Source organism: Bubalus kerabau, chromosome 10, assembly GCF_029407905.1.
Source record: "Bubalus kerabau isolate K-KA32 ecotype Philippines breed swamp buffalo chromosome 10, PCC_UOA_SB_1v2, whole genome shotgun sequence".
NCBI lineage: Eukaryota > Metazoa > Chordata > Mammalia > Artiodactyla > Bovidae > Bubalus > Bubalus kerabau.
Genome location: NC_073633.1, coordinates 81,520,467 through 81,536,227, shown reverse-complemented (window position 1 = coordinate 81,536,227; position 15,761 = coordinate 81,520,467). Strand labels below are relative to the sequence as shown.

At 43.7% G+C, this 15,761-nt stretch overlaps 1 protein-coding gene across 5 annotated transcripts in view; it reads right to left on the bottom strand.

Moving 5' to 3' along the window:
- Positions 1–15,761, bottom strand: part of MTHFD1 (methylenetetrahydrofolate dehydrogenase, cyclohydrolase and formyltetrahydrofolate synthetase 1) — a 60,563-nt gene that overhangs the window by 23,493 nt on the left and 21,309 nt on the right. For all 5 annotated transcript variants that reach the window (XM_055538324.1, XM_055538327.1, XM_055538325.1 and 2 more), the window contains exons 3-12: positions 13,068–13,127; positions 12,584–12,637; positions 11,576–11,712; positions 11,354–11,454; positions 9,309–9,445; positions 8,312–8,423; positions 3,343–3,470; positions 2,745–2,842; positions 2,402–2,575; positions 1,627–1,763 (exon numbers count right to left, since the gene is read on the bottom strand). In XM_055538324.1, the coding sequence (XP_055394299.1) occupies positions 1,627–1,763; positions 2,402–2,575; positions 2,745–2,842; positions 3,343–3,470; positions 8,312–8,423; positions 9,309–9,445; positions 11,354–11,454; positions 11,576–11,712; positions 12,584–12,637; positions 13,068–13,127 (1,138 nt within the window). The remainder of the gene's footprint in view (positions 1–1,626; positions 1,764–2,401; positions 2,576–2,744; positions 2,843–3,342; positions 3,471–8,311; positions 8,424–9,308; positions 9,446–11,353; positions 11,455–11,575; positions 11,713–12,583; positions 12,638–13,067; positions 13,128–15,761) is intronic.

The window sequence follows — 15,761 nt, the reverse complement described above, 5'->3', positions numbered from 1 at the left end:
AGATTTGAATAAGTGATTCTTAATTTTCTTTACCAAGTATTATTTGTTTACTTTTTACAAACATTTGGACAGATGTGAACAAGTGCTTCTTAATTTTCTTTACCAGACTAAACCACTCACTCTTGTTCATGCTGAATAGTCTCTCAACTGAAATGTGACTCTAACTGACAAAACCATGAACACATACATACCTACTCATTATCTTTAAAAACAGGTTCCCCGTGATTCCTAACATTTGTTAAAAAACCCAGCCGACGGTTACATAAAGACAAACCTGTTCAATTTCCTACCCTCATAACTGCTATTCTGGCATTTTAAAAAAAGGAATATTTAAAATACACACACCAACATAAACACAGAGACTGCAATTCTTCCTAAATAGGACACATATGGTGGAAAACAGCTTAAGTGCTAGATTTTTGCTGGCCCATACTGGGTTCAATAAACAGGAAAAGGCTCATTCTGAGCTAAAAGGGAGTTGTTAAGACAAGCTCAAAAGCAGAACTAAGTCAACGGACTTATAGCTAAACAACAGGCTGAAGAAGGGCAAAGGTGTACCCATATCAACATTTGTAGTAATGAGAGTAAGGAGAATATATAATACCCTATCACCAAGCAAATGATGAAGCTAACTCTGAGTTAACCGATTATAATTAATAAAAATATAATTTTAATTTTAATTACAAGAAGATGTTTGGAGTATTGCTGCTACCAAAAACTGAAAGTGAAATACAGTTACTGATGTTGTGTTTTCATCTCATCAAAAGAAACACTGTGTTGATGGTATTATCTTAGACCTTGAGATAGACCCGGGGGCTCTCCCTGGTACTCGATGATAGTGCCTTGACCAAGCTCCTCTGAGTTCCAGCTGTTACTGTTCTAAGTGGTGATAAAACTATCTTAGGAGAAATAGGCATAAACTGCTTAGCAAAAAACCTGGCATGAAGCCTAATACTCAGCAAGTGTAGGCTTTTCTTATTCCCTCAGCGTGAAACATCTGTAGGGTTTGTCTTTGTCTCTAGAGAAGTCCATGGTGATCAGCAGTTGTGACTGTCTGCTCAGTTGCTCAGTTGTGTCCGACTCTTTGCGGCCCCATGGATGTTAGCCAGCCAGAGTTCTCTGTCCATGGAATTATCCAGGCAAGAATACTGGAGTGGGTTGTCATTTCCTCCCCCAGGGGATCTTACTGACCCAGGGATTGAACCTGCATATCCTGCGTCTCTTAAACTGGCAGGTGGATTCTTTACCATTAGTGCCACCTGGGAAGCCCCTGGGAAGCAGTTATGATTACCTTTACTTGTTACTATGACAATCGACTATCAGTCATATAAAAGCACTCCTGGCTATGTATCACCCAATCCAGGAATCCCTGTGTGGTGTCAGACAGTGACAGTAGGAACTGGGGTGAAATGATGAAAGCTTTCAGCAGAAGTACCATGATGGGGTGTAATGAAGACGCATCTAGTGTCTAAACGAGTTGAAGACCACCGCCCACCAAGATGTTCATGGGCCAAGTGGGCCAGAGGACTAAAGGAGAGGCAGGTGCCCTCTGGCCACCCAAGTCTGGTCCCACTTATACATTTTATTCCTCCTCCAACTGAAAATAAATAATTTTTTTTAAAATACCTTTTATTCCAAAGGTCGGCCCCTGAGAAGGCTGTCGCACACACGCAAAGACATTCTGATGGAGATGGGCCCCGAGGGCCTGCACCAACCCAATCGTGGTTGTGCTTTTCCCCTCTCCCAGGGGTGTTGGAGTGATTCTTCAAGATGAAAGCAGAAAAGGAAAATTAAGTTTAGATAAATTAAACTCATGTGTATCAGTAAGTCAGATCTAACAGAGCCTAGAGAACAACTCTTAGTCTGAATAATCAGAAAGATGAAAGACATGAAAGGGATCTTTTCCAAGAATCTTAGTTGTAACTTTCTCCCAGTTAAAAAAAAAAAAAAAACCTCCTGCATTTTAGCTCTTCTGACTGTGAGGGGCAAATATACTTTACCTTGTAAGAGACACTGCTAAAATCTTACATAATTTCTCAATTTTAGTCTCAAAAACTAGCTTTTAACTCAGTAAAACAAAAATATAGATGAATGCTCAACAGATCTACGGAATTAATGATTTGGGGCTAAAAAGAAAGGCACTTTCATCTGAAGATCAGGTTTTAAGACTCAAACTCTTCCACCTACTAGATGAATGACTTTCACAAATTTTCTCATCCCTGAAGGGTTATAATCTACTCATACCTCACAAGGTTGCTGTAAGGATCAAATCAGTAAAGACATATGAAAATGCCCAAACCAAATTAAAAGAACCTCCACAAATACATGCTAAGTGCGAATGCAACCTCTGGTAATAATAATCAGCATTAACATTCAATTGGCAAATGGACAGAAGTCATACCCAGTTACCACCACGTATTTCCCATCAGGCTGGTGCTTCAGCCGTTCCAGCGCCGACAGCAGGACTTTAGCCTTGGTTTCACCATACAATTCTACCTCTTCAGTGCGCAGACCAATTTCTCGAGCCAGGTTACCAATGGGCTTTGGCTTGTAAGACCGTGATATATCAATGTCACTTAGAAGAAATACAGAAAATACGAATCAACCTTTATGAATCCCATCGTAGTAATGACACACTCCAACCCCTTTCAGAAGGGGCATACACATTAACCATCAGTTAAAAACCTAACAATCCACGGAGTTTTAAAACAGTAATTTTTTTTTTTAACAGTAAAATATTTTACCTTGGCACGGGTGTCTTCAGGTTAAGTTTGTTATACTGAATGATCCACTTTCCTGGCTTGAAGTTCTCCAAGAAACGCTTTGCACTCTCTACTGTGCTCTAAACAAAATGACACGAATGGAACTGAGAAGAGGTGATGATTTTTTAACCTCCACCTCAATTCTTTATCCTGGTCACTCAAGTTCAATTACAAAATGAACAGCTTCATGATCTGACTATTAACACGCTTCAACTGTAGGCCAGAGTCTACGAGCAGCCAGGACTCCCTGGGCTGTGTGCCTCGCCCCCATCAGCTGGTGTGTGTTTCGAAGGGCAGTAAGCCAAAACAGACCGAGCAAAGCCAGGGTGTTTATACAGTTTTTTTCCCCCTGAAGTTATCACATTCCAGAGGAAATTAGAATCGTGCTCCCCCTGATTCCCTTTATTAATATGCCTGATTCTACTTCTTTGGTCTTTCATTTCCTTTTTTTCTTCAAAATATTCACATCCTTACTCAGATTTTGAGTAGGTTCTATGACATTTCTACTTGAAGAGAAATGCACTCCCTAGAATTCTATCAGTTTTGTAGAACTATTATAGAAACTTGCACCCACACGCACCTGCATTAGCATCGCCACTGTCATGGGCCCGACGCCACCAGGAACGGGGGTGATGAAGCTTGCCCTCTCCTTGGCTTCCGTGTACGCTACATCACCCACAATTTTCTTCCCATTTGGTTTTGTATCATCTGGTCAAAGAGGTTTAAAAAAAAAAAAAAATCAAAGCCCAGCCTCAGAATCGCAATCCTGGTGTTTATGTCTAAGTTATGTGATCAATTATTACAATAGCTTGTTCCAAAAACTTAAGTTGAGTTTAGGGGGTGCTGACCCATCTGGTTCAAGTGCCTGCTTTACTTTTAAAAAGCTGTGGGGTAACAGGTATTTGCTATTTCCTAGGGAGAGACTTACTCTACCTGCAAAATTCCCCAAGATGCTTAAGTGGTTTTTCAGAACCAGGAGAATCCTTTTGTCATCTGTCAGGTGGCAAATAAAATACCAACTGTTTTGTATTCTTACAGCCAACCACCCAGTATATAATAAGCACCTTTTAAAATGTTAATTTGCCAAGGCCTTCAAAGGGATTTTTTGGGTGCACAAAGCTCCAACTGTATCACAGCTGCTAGATGCGGTTTCCACAGCGACTGTCAGCGTGTGGTAAGCTCCAGGCATGAGCTGGAGGAACAATTCAACATCCAATTCCAAAGACGAGCAGCTACTTAAATGTATGCAGAAGGCAAAGAATATAATTACACTCCCCTTAAAAGGATACAAGAACAACTACGAATCTCAGCAGCAAAGAATAGCTATTCAAGAGAACAAAAATCCCACGATGCATCACTGCTCACACACGAACCACATCCTACACTTGGCTTCAGAGCCCTTCTGGGAGAGGCTGGGGATAGGGCTGGACCTTGAGGCTCTCAGGCTTCCAGGCAGGACCTGGTAGGATCTTAGCCATTTCATCTTTTTGAACAGAACACCAGAAATAAGAAAGAAAACCTTGCTGCTGCTGCTAAGTCGCTTCAGTCGTGTCCGACTCTGTGCGACCCCATAGACGGCAGCCCACCAGGCTCCCCCGTCCCTGGGATTCTCCAGGCAAGAACACTGGAGTGGGTTGCCATTTCCTTCTCCAATGCATGAAAGTGAAAAGTGAAAGTGAAGTCACTCAGTCATGTCTGACTCTTAGCGACCCCATGGACTGCAGCCTACCAGGCTCCTCCATCCATGGGATTTTCCAGGCAAGAGTACTGGAGTGGGTTGCCATTGCTTAGGTTCAGCCAAAAACCCAGAATTAAGTGACCTCGGCTCTAGGATCGGCTCTTCTACTAAGATGGAGTCCTCAGCCCCTATGGGCTCCTTACTCGTGAAAAGTCCAAAGGGGCAAAGAAGGATGAACACTACCTATTTCAGAGGCTTGTGAAGACTCAAGGGAGAAATTGTGTTTCTTGAAACTGAAAAAAAAAAAAAAACATTCTCCAAACATAAGGGTTTCTCTTCCCATTCTAGATGTGGTGGTTGGTTTAGTCGCTAAGTCGTGTACGACTCTTGTGACCCCATGGTCTGTAGCCCACCAGGCTCCTCTGTCCATGGGATTCTCCAGGCAAGAATACTGGAGTGGGTTGCCATTTCCTTCCCCACCCATTCTAGATACATATTTTCTATACATACTCTAAGGGGGCAGGGGACAGAAATCCTTACGATGGTTTCAGGTTTCTAGATTATAAGGCAACAAGTTATGGCAACAGGAGAACATTTCCTACCATAACCACAAAGGTTGTTTCAAGATGCCAAGGAAATATAATTCAGCGCTGCCTTCTGTATAGGTTTCAACTTTCTAACACCGAAGTCAGCTAAAAATACCCCTACACCTCCTTCTCTCTATGAATGTTAGTCCCTTTTTCCCTGTGTTTCTCCATACGTACAGGAGATGTATCAACGACTACACAGCTTAATGCTAAACTGTGTGAGCTCAGCTCTGCCCCTCCTTCAAACACTATCAGGGCTGGCCTGAGTGCCCTCTGATATATGCATGGGCTTCCCTAGCGGCTTAGATGGTAAAGAATCTGCCTGCAGTGCAGAACACCAGGGTTCTACCCCTGGGTCGAGAAGATGGACAGGGTTTCATGGAGGGTGTAATGTGGTCAGCGTAGCCATGTCTCGATCTAAGCGTATGGCTTCAGTAACCAACACACATTTTGGTTACTTATCCCAGCCCCTGAATTTCTGTTTCATTGGGAATTATTAGCACAAAACTACTTAAGATCAGCTGAGGGAATTCCCTGGAGGTCCGGTGGTTAGTACTCTTGTGCTTCCCCTGTAGGGGCACAGGTTCAGTCCCTGGTTGGGGAATGAAGATCCCACAAGCCTGACAGAATGGCAAAAAAAAAAAAAAAAAAAAAAAAGACCCAGCTAAACGTTAAGTCCTTCATGTGTAATCTGGGGATCCTAGTAACAGGGTTCAGCATAGAAGCCACTACACTAAATAGACTGAGACTGGATGGGGGAGCAGTGAGGAATCTGTTTCCACTTTTATAACCTTGCCAAATAAAGCACTATTAATCCAGCCCTTTTCAAATGATCTTTAGTAAGCCAAGCAGAAAGAACACTTTCACATGTTTCTCTGGCCAACACTTTCTGCTCTGCACTTGAATCTTAAAAAAAAAATTCCGTAAAAAAACAACAACAAAAAACCACATACCTTAATTCATCCTGAATTTGGAAAATGACTTAAGACATTATCCCTGACTGGACCATGCAAATGATTTAAATAATCAAAATATGAGCTAAGAAGTGGCCTAGCTGTGGAACATGGTGCTTTAAGAATGAACATTTGCAAAGAGCAGTCTTAGGTCCCTCTGCTCATCCATGGATTGGTAACAGCAATCCTGCCCTCCTTGGGGAACAGTAACATCCAGGCTTGTTGATGCTTATTCACCTAAATGACCAGGACTAGAAAAAACTACAGCTGACCAGGAGGAAAGATACTACTTTGACTATTCATATTTCACCTTCTATGTGAGGAATAAATGTGAAAGGGAGGTAAGCTTCAAGTGTAAGTCAGCATTTCATGCCAAACTGTGAGACTCAAGAACCCTACCCAGGCTTTTCTTCTTTCATCTCTCAAATTCAGTCCAAAACAGAAAAAAGCCAACAGCAGAACTATGTTACAGAAGATGCAAGGTTTTAAACACAATGAGCCTGAATGTCACATTGCAAGTACTGAAAGTGAGGAGTTATAGGAGAGCAATTTCTTTATCACCCGTCAGATAATTACACTACAAGACAATGAATGATCAATTGTGAGCTACTGTCTTAAAATCATGGTACCGAGAGTGGGAGGGAGGTTAAAAACGGAAGGCTTGACAGTGACTAATGTTCCTGGCAGCTTAGTGTCAATATTTCAAACCTGAGATGGGAAGGGAGAAAAAAGGAATATTCTTGCTATAACTCTCTTCAACAATCCAACAGATGAGGGCCTGCTGTCAGCAGGCCTAAGCTGGACACGACACCACAGAGACCACTGCCCCGAGGCACCCATGGGCAGACGAGTGGAGAAAAAGTCAGAGACACATACGATGAGAGAAACACCAAGTTCTGTGGGACGGGAGGGAGAAGAAAAGCACTTTCAAAGGAGAGATCCTCTTTTGATGAAGGGAAATAAGACAAGGTTTGGAAGGAAGAATGGACATTTCAGACAGAGAAGAGGTGGGCAGGAAGTTGCTGAAAATGAAGATGACAGATGAGTTTTATTTGACTCTGTAGCCCAAGGCCTGGAGTGGTGCCCCATGCACAGAAATGATCGCTTGATTAAAAACTGTTCCCTTTTTAAACTCACAAAGTATGTACACAAGTATCACTAAACTGTCCTTTCAGCTTTTACGTTTGAAAACTTCATCAGAGAACAGCCTGTCCCACTAAAGATGCAGAGGAGCTGCAAAGGAAAACAGGCGTGTGTGTGTGTGTGTGTGTGTTGGGGGGGCACATGGTCCACTTTACAATAGTTAAGACAGGTATTCACAAAGTGCATGTGAGAAAAAAGCCCGCAGAGGTGGCCGAAACTAGTACAGGGCTGAGGAGTCTGACAGGTGACACAGGACAGAGAGGCTCACAAGTCCACGTCAAGCCCCCAAACCTGGCAAGAGCACGCAGATGGACTGGAATGGGAGGCAGCTGGCGGTAGGCAAGCCAGGGAGACATTTATGGTAGTGCATCCACTGGAGAGGGGGACACTCGGTGGTGACACTGAGACCATAGAAGGGGAAAAAAATTCATAATATTTAAAAATGGATCCATACGTGGAATGATTGGGAGGGAAACTGAAAGGTTTCAGACCCGCGGGAAGGAAGAACAGTGATGCTATTACTAACCAAACAGGGCCATGAGGAGTACCTTAGGGATGAGGATTCAAGGACAGTTACAGACATGACTATAATGTTAGCATTATCCTTGGTCTGGAAAAGGTGCAGGTCAAACACCTCTGCAAAGCCCTAACTGGAGGCCTCTTGACACTATGTATCCCTCTCCTGGAGTTTCAGAGCAGTTTGTAAAGATCACACTACACTTTAACTGTCCTTTGCTAAAATCCACTCAAGGTGAGGCTTCCCTGGTGGCTCCAGTCTATAGAGAATCCATCTGCAATGCAGGAGACCCGGGTTTGATCCCTGGGTCAGTAAGATCACCTGGAGAAAGAAATAGCAACCACTCCACTATTCTTGCCTGGGAAATCCTATGGACAAAGGAGCCTGGTGGGCTAGTCCATGCAGTCGCAGGAGTTAGACATGACTTAATGACTAAACACCACCCCATCTCTAGGTCATCTTGGGACTGCACGGCACAGTGGCTAAAATCACAGCTTCTTCCCGCCAAGGGGCAACTATGCCATCTACTAACGTCACGCGCCCAAGGGCAGGCTGATCGCTCTGAATCTTAACACGTCAAGCCTAAAACGGGACAAAAGGTTCTTGCTTAGGCTTCATCTTCCTTTTCCCAGCCTGCCTCCAGAAACCACCTTCTTCCCTGCAACACTTACCTGTGACGTAATTGATTCCACAGTCGATGACTATCGCCCCAGGTTTGATCCACTCCCCTTTCACCATTTCAGGTTGACCAGTTGCAACCACCAGGATGTCACCTTTACTTATCTAGGAAAAGATGGTTCTGACTTCAGAAACTTAACAGTGACACATAAAAAAAAAAATGTAGAAGCGGAAAGGACACCCCTAAGTTTTACACGACATTCTTCGTCATCTGCTATTTTATGCAGGCCGCACAAAGTCTCTGACAGCTCTTTGTATACTGTGCTCATTCCTACACATGTCAAAACCTCCCCTTTCACTAGATATTTTACTGAATGGGGAACCTGATGAGAACCTGCAAGGTAGGGAGGCGTATAGGCTTAGAGCCACAGGCCTGAAACAACGTCCCTGAGTTACATGCCTCTTCCCCAGGATGTGGGAACTATCACCTTCCACAGAGGACTGCTTGGGGAGGATTAAAGAGATGCTGGGCCTCTCCTGGACTCTCCCCACGTTTACGAGACTGCACTGTTAATGGGATGTGTCTGTATAAGAATTCCTGAGTCCAGGTGTCAAGAACAAGCTGTGACTGAGGTCACAAGACCACCGTCCACATCCTCCTCTAAACACCTCCACCTCTGAGGCCACCCCGTCACGTATCTGGGATCTGGCAGCCAGGGGTCAGTCTCAGTTCCTATACTGCTAAGCCCTGTCTACCGCGGGATGGACTGGTGGAGAAAAATACAGTCAGAACAAAATCTGTATAAATTTGGGCAAGTTTTAAACTTGAATTTGTTTCTTCATCTTGTAAAATAGACAAGAATCATAGAATTGTTAGAGGGGTTAAATGAGATAACGAGGTAAAGTACACGACAATTTTTGGCACTGAAATGTTAGCTATTCCCATTACGCAAGAACCCCCACCACACATGGGAACGTGCATGCAAATGTGAGCATGCGTGTATGTGCACGCGCACACACACCCCTTCCACTCCACTCTGGATCCCTTACCTCCTCGTTCAGATTGGCAGTCTTGGAGTGGCAGGTGGTCACTGTGGCATGGTTCCATAGAAGCAAGTCATGCATTGGGGCACCAACGATTTTACTGCGCCCGACCACCACAGCGTGCCTTCCGGCAATTTGCACCCCTGAAAGACAAGCCAGCGAGCATCAGAGAACAGGGGAAGCTGCCCTCCTTTGCAAGCCACCTAAATGGGAAAATTCAGAACAAGTGCACAAAAACAGGTTCTTAGCATCAAAAACAAATCTTCCTAAAACCATCCCTTCTTTGGCAACTCAGGGTTTCAGCTACAAAATTGGGACTTGTCCATGTGGCCTTCTTGCAAGTGGGTTTTTGAGTGGAGCTTAAGCCAAGATCCATTTACTGAGTCATAGCAGAGTGGGAAGAAAACCTACACTCAAAGCAGAAAGAAACCCTGACATACAGCTTAACAGCCATATGGAAGCAGAGAGCCGATTACATTACCTGGGAAAAAGTTATAAGAAATAGGGTGCATGTTAATGGAGTGGAGGAGAGAAGTGAAGGAAATTAGATTCGTATCAGTAATTCTTTAGTTCCTCATCCAAATTTCTCTTTTGGCTTAGGGCCTGAGCCACAGGGTTATTTGCAGGGAAGTGATAAAGGGGAACCTAACTGTAATATAAAGCTTTCTTTTTGTTTACTGAGCACCCATTCTTCTGGCAACATTTCTCAGGACCAACATACTCTCCGCAGTAGAGTTGATGTGGGTGAGGACCCAAGTGTGGATGAATGACTGTATTTCATCCCCTGGCCAACAAGATCCGCCCCATCACTCTTAGGCACAAGGATGGAACAGGCTGGAGCTGCTCTGGGAGACCAAGCAGAGCTGAGAAGGAGCTGCCATGCAAAGGGGAGCAGAGATGAGGTCTCTGCTGAGGCCCTACACCCAGTCCCACTGAAGCCAACTCAAGGCAGTTTGTGTTCAAATTATGCTTCTTGTGTAACATTAACTCTATCCAAAAATAGGGAAGTTTCTATATAATGCTAACACCATGAACATCTAGAAGTAAAGCCCTCAAATTGTGAAGTGTTTATAAGGTAACTTTCTATACTTTTTAGGGTTCAGCAAAGGACTTGAAGCTGCAGTCGGGCAAACTGTTGCTTCAATATCAACAAGAGGGAATATCCCTGGTGATCCGGTGGCTAAGACTCCTCACTCCCACTCATGGGGATCTGGGTTCGATCCCTTGGTCAGGGAACTAGATCCTACATGCTAAAACTAAAGATCCTACAGGTTGCAACTAAGACCCAGTGCAGCTTAAATAGATAAAAATTAATTAAAATCAACAAGAGGAGGTGGAGGCCCTACAGCTGCTGCAGCCTAAGGGACTGGTTTCCATCGAGTTGTAATACACTGTAGGCTAAACAAGTCATAGAGGATAAATTTAGTTGTAGGACTGATCAGCAATAGCTGTCCCAAGGGTTATACCTTGACCTTTCCTTGCCAGCCACAGAAAGTTTTCACTTACGTTAGCCAACACTTTCCACTTGAAATTTCTGATCCACTTCCTCTAAAAAGGGCACACTTCCTTGTTAAAAAAAATAACCTTTGCTAAAAAGTGTTCATGATGAAATTAAAATACCAACATGTTGACTAGGTAATGGGGGGTTGGTTATTCAAGGGATTCATTTGCTAGAACTACAATAGCTCAGTGGCCCATTTTGGGGTGGGGATTTTTCATCCTACAGACAATATGAATTTGTATTACCAAATTGGTTTTTCCATACACAATAATCTGCTTTGAACTCAAATAACTCTGAGTTCAAATCTTGGCTCTGCTGCCTCTTGGACAAATGACTCGATCACTCTGAGAATGTCTTCTCAGCTATTAAACAGTAAGAGTACCTACTTCATAGGGCTGTTGAGAACATTGAGAATTTAGGTCAAGAAGCCCCTAGCATACAGGTCCTTGTGCCAATCAAGCCTGCTTCTTTAGGGCCCACAGCGTATCTCCCCTAAACCTCCAAAGGTATAGACCACGTTCCCCAAAAGGTGCTTTGTTTCTGTTTTTACCTGTCTCCTTGATGAGTTCCAAGCATCCTTTGGGTGTACAAGGGATGAAACAGTTACTAAGGTCCCCTCTAGCAAGTTTTCCAGCACTGATGCTATTCAATCTAAAACAAGGAAAGTGACAGGTATTTTTACTCTTTAGAAACAAAATGACATGTTCCTCAAATAGGAATATATTTTAATCGGAATCAAGCAACGCGGTGCAGAAAGCCAAGCCACACTCACCCGTCCACATCTTTTTCGGGGGCGATAGCATTGACCAACGTGTCGGTGTTAATGGGATTCTCTGAATCTAGAGGTAGCTGCACTATGAACCCGTGCACAGTGAGGTCTTCGTTCAATGATGTGATGCACTTTAACACCTAAAAACCACACCACATACCAGTTTATGTACCATGGAGAAATCAAGAGGGTAGAGAAACACTTCCCAAGCCAAAAGCCAGGTTACCTCACCCCTGCCCCCTCCACACACCGAGAGTTTAACCGTAGCTTTCTCGCCTTGCATTCTAGCGCAACTCTACCTTAACACAGAAGGTCATCTTCAGGTGTCTGGTAAGAAATCCATCAAATAAAAGAGCTAAGAGCTTTAATAATCTACTGCTACACAGTAAAATTCATGTTATCATCATCTAAACCAAGACTTTAGTGAGGACAGAAATGCTCTATAATCTGTACTTTACAATTGTGGCTCCCGAAGTACTTGAAATGCGGCTAGTTCGGGAATTCAAATTTTATTTCATTTTAGTTAAATGAGCACATGGGGTCAGTGGCTCCCCTGCTGGACTGTGTGGATGCAGAACATAGCCACGACCTCAGAAAGTCCTTTTTCCCTCCTGTCACGTCACAGCCAATCCCCCACCTACCGGCAACCACAGCTGCGACTTGACTCACCCAAGATTTGTTCTGCCTATTCTTGAACAGCATGTAAATGAAATATACGTTTTCATTTTTAAAGTACACAAAACGACAGGCCAACGATTAGTTTTTAATGAACATCGCAAGTGATTTGGAAGCAAAACATGGGCAATCACACTGCAAGTACCCAACATTCATAGCTGGCACTGCCCCATTTACTGATTTTCAAAGATTTTCTGGAGGCTGAGTGTGCAGACAAAGAATTATCTGGAGATCTCTTGTGTGTTGAATGTATCAGCCCCTAAAGTTCTCTGAAACTAAAACCAGTAAGAAAAGCACTTCAGCTGCCCTCTTAATAGCTGACTCCTAACTGCTCACCTCAGATTCCGTGGCCGTCCGGGGTAACTTAATGTGCGTGGCTTTGATCCCGATCTGCAAGAACGAACATTTAAAACGGGTACACGGCAAAAGGACTTGAGACATGGGCCTGTTTCCTCTGCAGATGTGACTAAACCAAAGCAAGTGAGGCGGGCGTCATTCCACCCTCACATGTCCCGAAGAATGAGTCTCCTGCTTTGACTCCCCCATCCTTCCCTTGTTAACTGTCGCCACCGAACTGAGGCACGTTTATGTTCTCTACGCCTGCTCTTTAGAATCAGATCACTGACTCGAAAACACTGCAGGGCCAACGACAGGCCCAAGCTCTGTCACCCATTTCTAACTTGAAAAATAGATAACCTGAAGTCTGCGGTGGGTGATGCAAGTTTTTGTGGGAGGAGCGCAAGGGGTCACAGATAAGACCCAGAGAAGGGGAGGGGTGGGAGCTGAGGTGGGGCGTTGGCACCATTTTTCTGGGCTTTACCTCCTCAGCAGCCTTCAACTTCATATTTATATAAAGATTAGAGTCATCTCTGTTGCCAACCTGGAATAATAAAGACATGCAAATTGGATGATTAGGGAAAGGCAAACTGTATGGCAAAGCTTCTAAAATTTCAGTTTTGATAAAAGCAATGTTTAATTATGAGACTCCTGCTCCCGAGAACTTTTACAGGAGAATAAGGAGGATGCTGGGACAGCATGGAGACGCGAATACAGCAGGCAGTACCAAACAGAGCAAAGCACGCCTGACCCCCAAAGAAAAGACACTTCAGGACCCGCTCTGGAAACTAACTGAGGGAGCAATGACCTGCCTAAACCATGGGGAATCTCTGCTTGCCAGCAAGCAGATGAGCCAGAGCAACAGGGCAGGGGGGCGGAGGAACTGTCAACATGCAAGAACGTACTGTAGCTCTGGTAAAACATCTGCCCCCTCTCCCCACATCTGGGGGCAGGGCAAAGCTCTCAGGCTCAGCCACAGAGAAGAGGAATCAGCGAGGGTGAACCGAACTATTCCCAGCTCACACACAACACTCGCCTACGCCAGGCAAAGGGCAGTCTGCTGCCCTCAAGACAGAGAGGAAAGAGTACACAGAAGCCAACTTCTCCGACCCACCATGCTAGGTCTCAACGTGGTCCCTGTTTCTTTAATCATGGATATACATAGGTTTTCACTGTAATCACTTACCTAAAAAATTTCCTTTACAAATATTTCCCCATGTTTCAGTGCTGACATTTGCTCTTTTCAGTGATGAAATGTCCTCTCGGGGTGATTTATCACAATAAGTTTGGTTTCTCCCCAAACTGCAGAGGGAAAAACTGTAGGTCCCTTGACACCAGAGAAAAGTGATGTGTGGCTGCTTTACACAGGACAACTCTGGAGAAAGCAGCTGGCCCTAGGAACAGAGCAGCTCTAGGCTTAGTCACTTGATGCTGTTCCTGGAGGCTCTCCTTAGGTTCACGGAACACAGGTTCATGGAACATGGCCTCACTCCTAGCTGCAGGTGTCTTTCTAGAGAAGTCTCAGTTTTGCCAGTGCTAAGCTGAATTTCAAGACAGCCAGAGGAGTCCAGTGAGGGGTATTTGGTTTTCTGCACCTAAATGCATTAGCTGCTTACTGGGAGGATTTCCCTAGGATTTTAGGGAAATTTAGGGATTTTAAGCTCATCTTTCCTATCCTTTTCACATGTATGACCTTTGCCCCTATCATCCAACCTTCATTGATTTGGTTACCCGATTTAATACCTTCCGGGATTTTTAGATCAAATAAGAAAGGTAAGAGTATTTTGTTTTTACTTATATTGTAAACAAACGATGTCTCCTGCCATTCCAGTTCTGTAAGGATCCCATCATTAGCCACCATAGTCACTGATCTGCAAGTGTGCCCTGAAAGGAATTCAGGTTGCAGTATATTCCATGTTTTGGATACGTGGGCCCCTCAGACAGTTCAAATGTGTATCTTAGGAAGAATGTCAATGACCCCAGATTCACGCATCTTCTCACACACAGAAAAGCACTAAAATCATTGAGATATCTGATCCTGGCACCCACAGTTAACCTTTCACTGAGATCCTGACTGCCTGTATCCCCAATCCACATTCACAGACGTACACTGGCTCCTCCCCTGACCTCTTTGGGACAGTTTCTCTGAGCAACTGGAGAGACTACTGCTGTCTCCTGGGGTACAGCCTTCAGTTAGACACTGAATAAACGACTCACAGCTCTTAGGTTGTATGTTTTTTAAGTAGACCATGTTCATAACTACAATTAGTTATTTCGACTTAACTCTGAGATTAAATGGTTTTTATCACTCCCTGCTGTTTTTTTTTTTTTTAATAAATTACAACTGTTCTATACTTTATCTTCATCTCTGATGTAGCTGAGATACACCTGTAAGTCACTTTTCCTGGAAAGGTGTGGGCAATTCCCCCGAGTTGTACCCGAAAATATCTCTCTGCCGTCTTTGCACTCGAAGGACAAATTTGGCCAAGTTTGGAATCACGACATTTTCCTTCAGGGTTGCTGTCTTTGGCATTTAGTATTACGAAAGTCTGAAGTCTTTTGTTGTTATTGCTGTTTCTGTCTGGATGTTTCTGAAGGAATTTTTCTAAAACTCCAAAATGACCACTAGTTTTTAAAAAAAGCTTAAGAGGTACGAGCATACATCAAAGTCTGATTGTAATCCTAAGGCAAAGGAAAACGCCTCTTAGGATCCAGGTGAAACATTCAGCATAGGCAGCTAATAGGGAAAATGGTTACACAATCATTCTCAAACTGGACGCAAAAGGAATGTTTAGTTGAAGAACAGTCGATTTCTTGACTGACAGTCAAGTGGGTGGATGGCACACTGGTTTCCCAGAACAAATCTTAATCCCATTATAGTTTATATTAAAAAAAATCACTTAAGCATTTTATCAGAAATACCAATTTCTTCTTTGAAGGAGGTCAATTACATCATCCAAAAAAGGTCCTATTGAGACAGAAGGGAAGGGGGCAGGGCACAACAGTTAAAAGAACGACACAACCGTTAAAGAACAGGATACCACAAAAATCGGTCAGAATCCATTAGGTACAGGATGGCAGTAGAGCCATCTGCTTCCAGTAGAGCCTGATTATATGCTCACTAATACATTAGCAAGCTAAATGGCACACTCCCAGGCACCACAACAGTTCCCAGGGT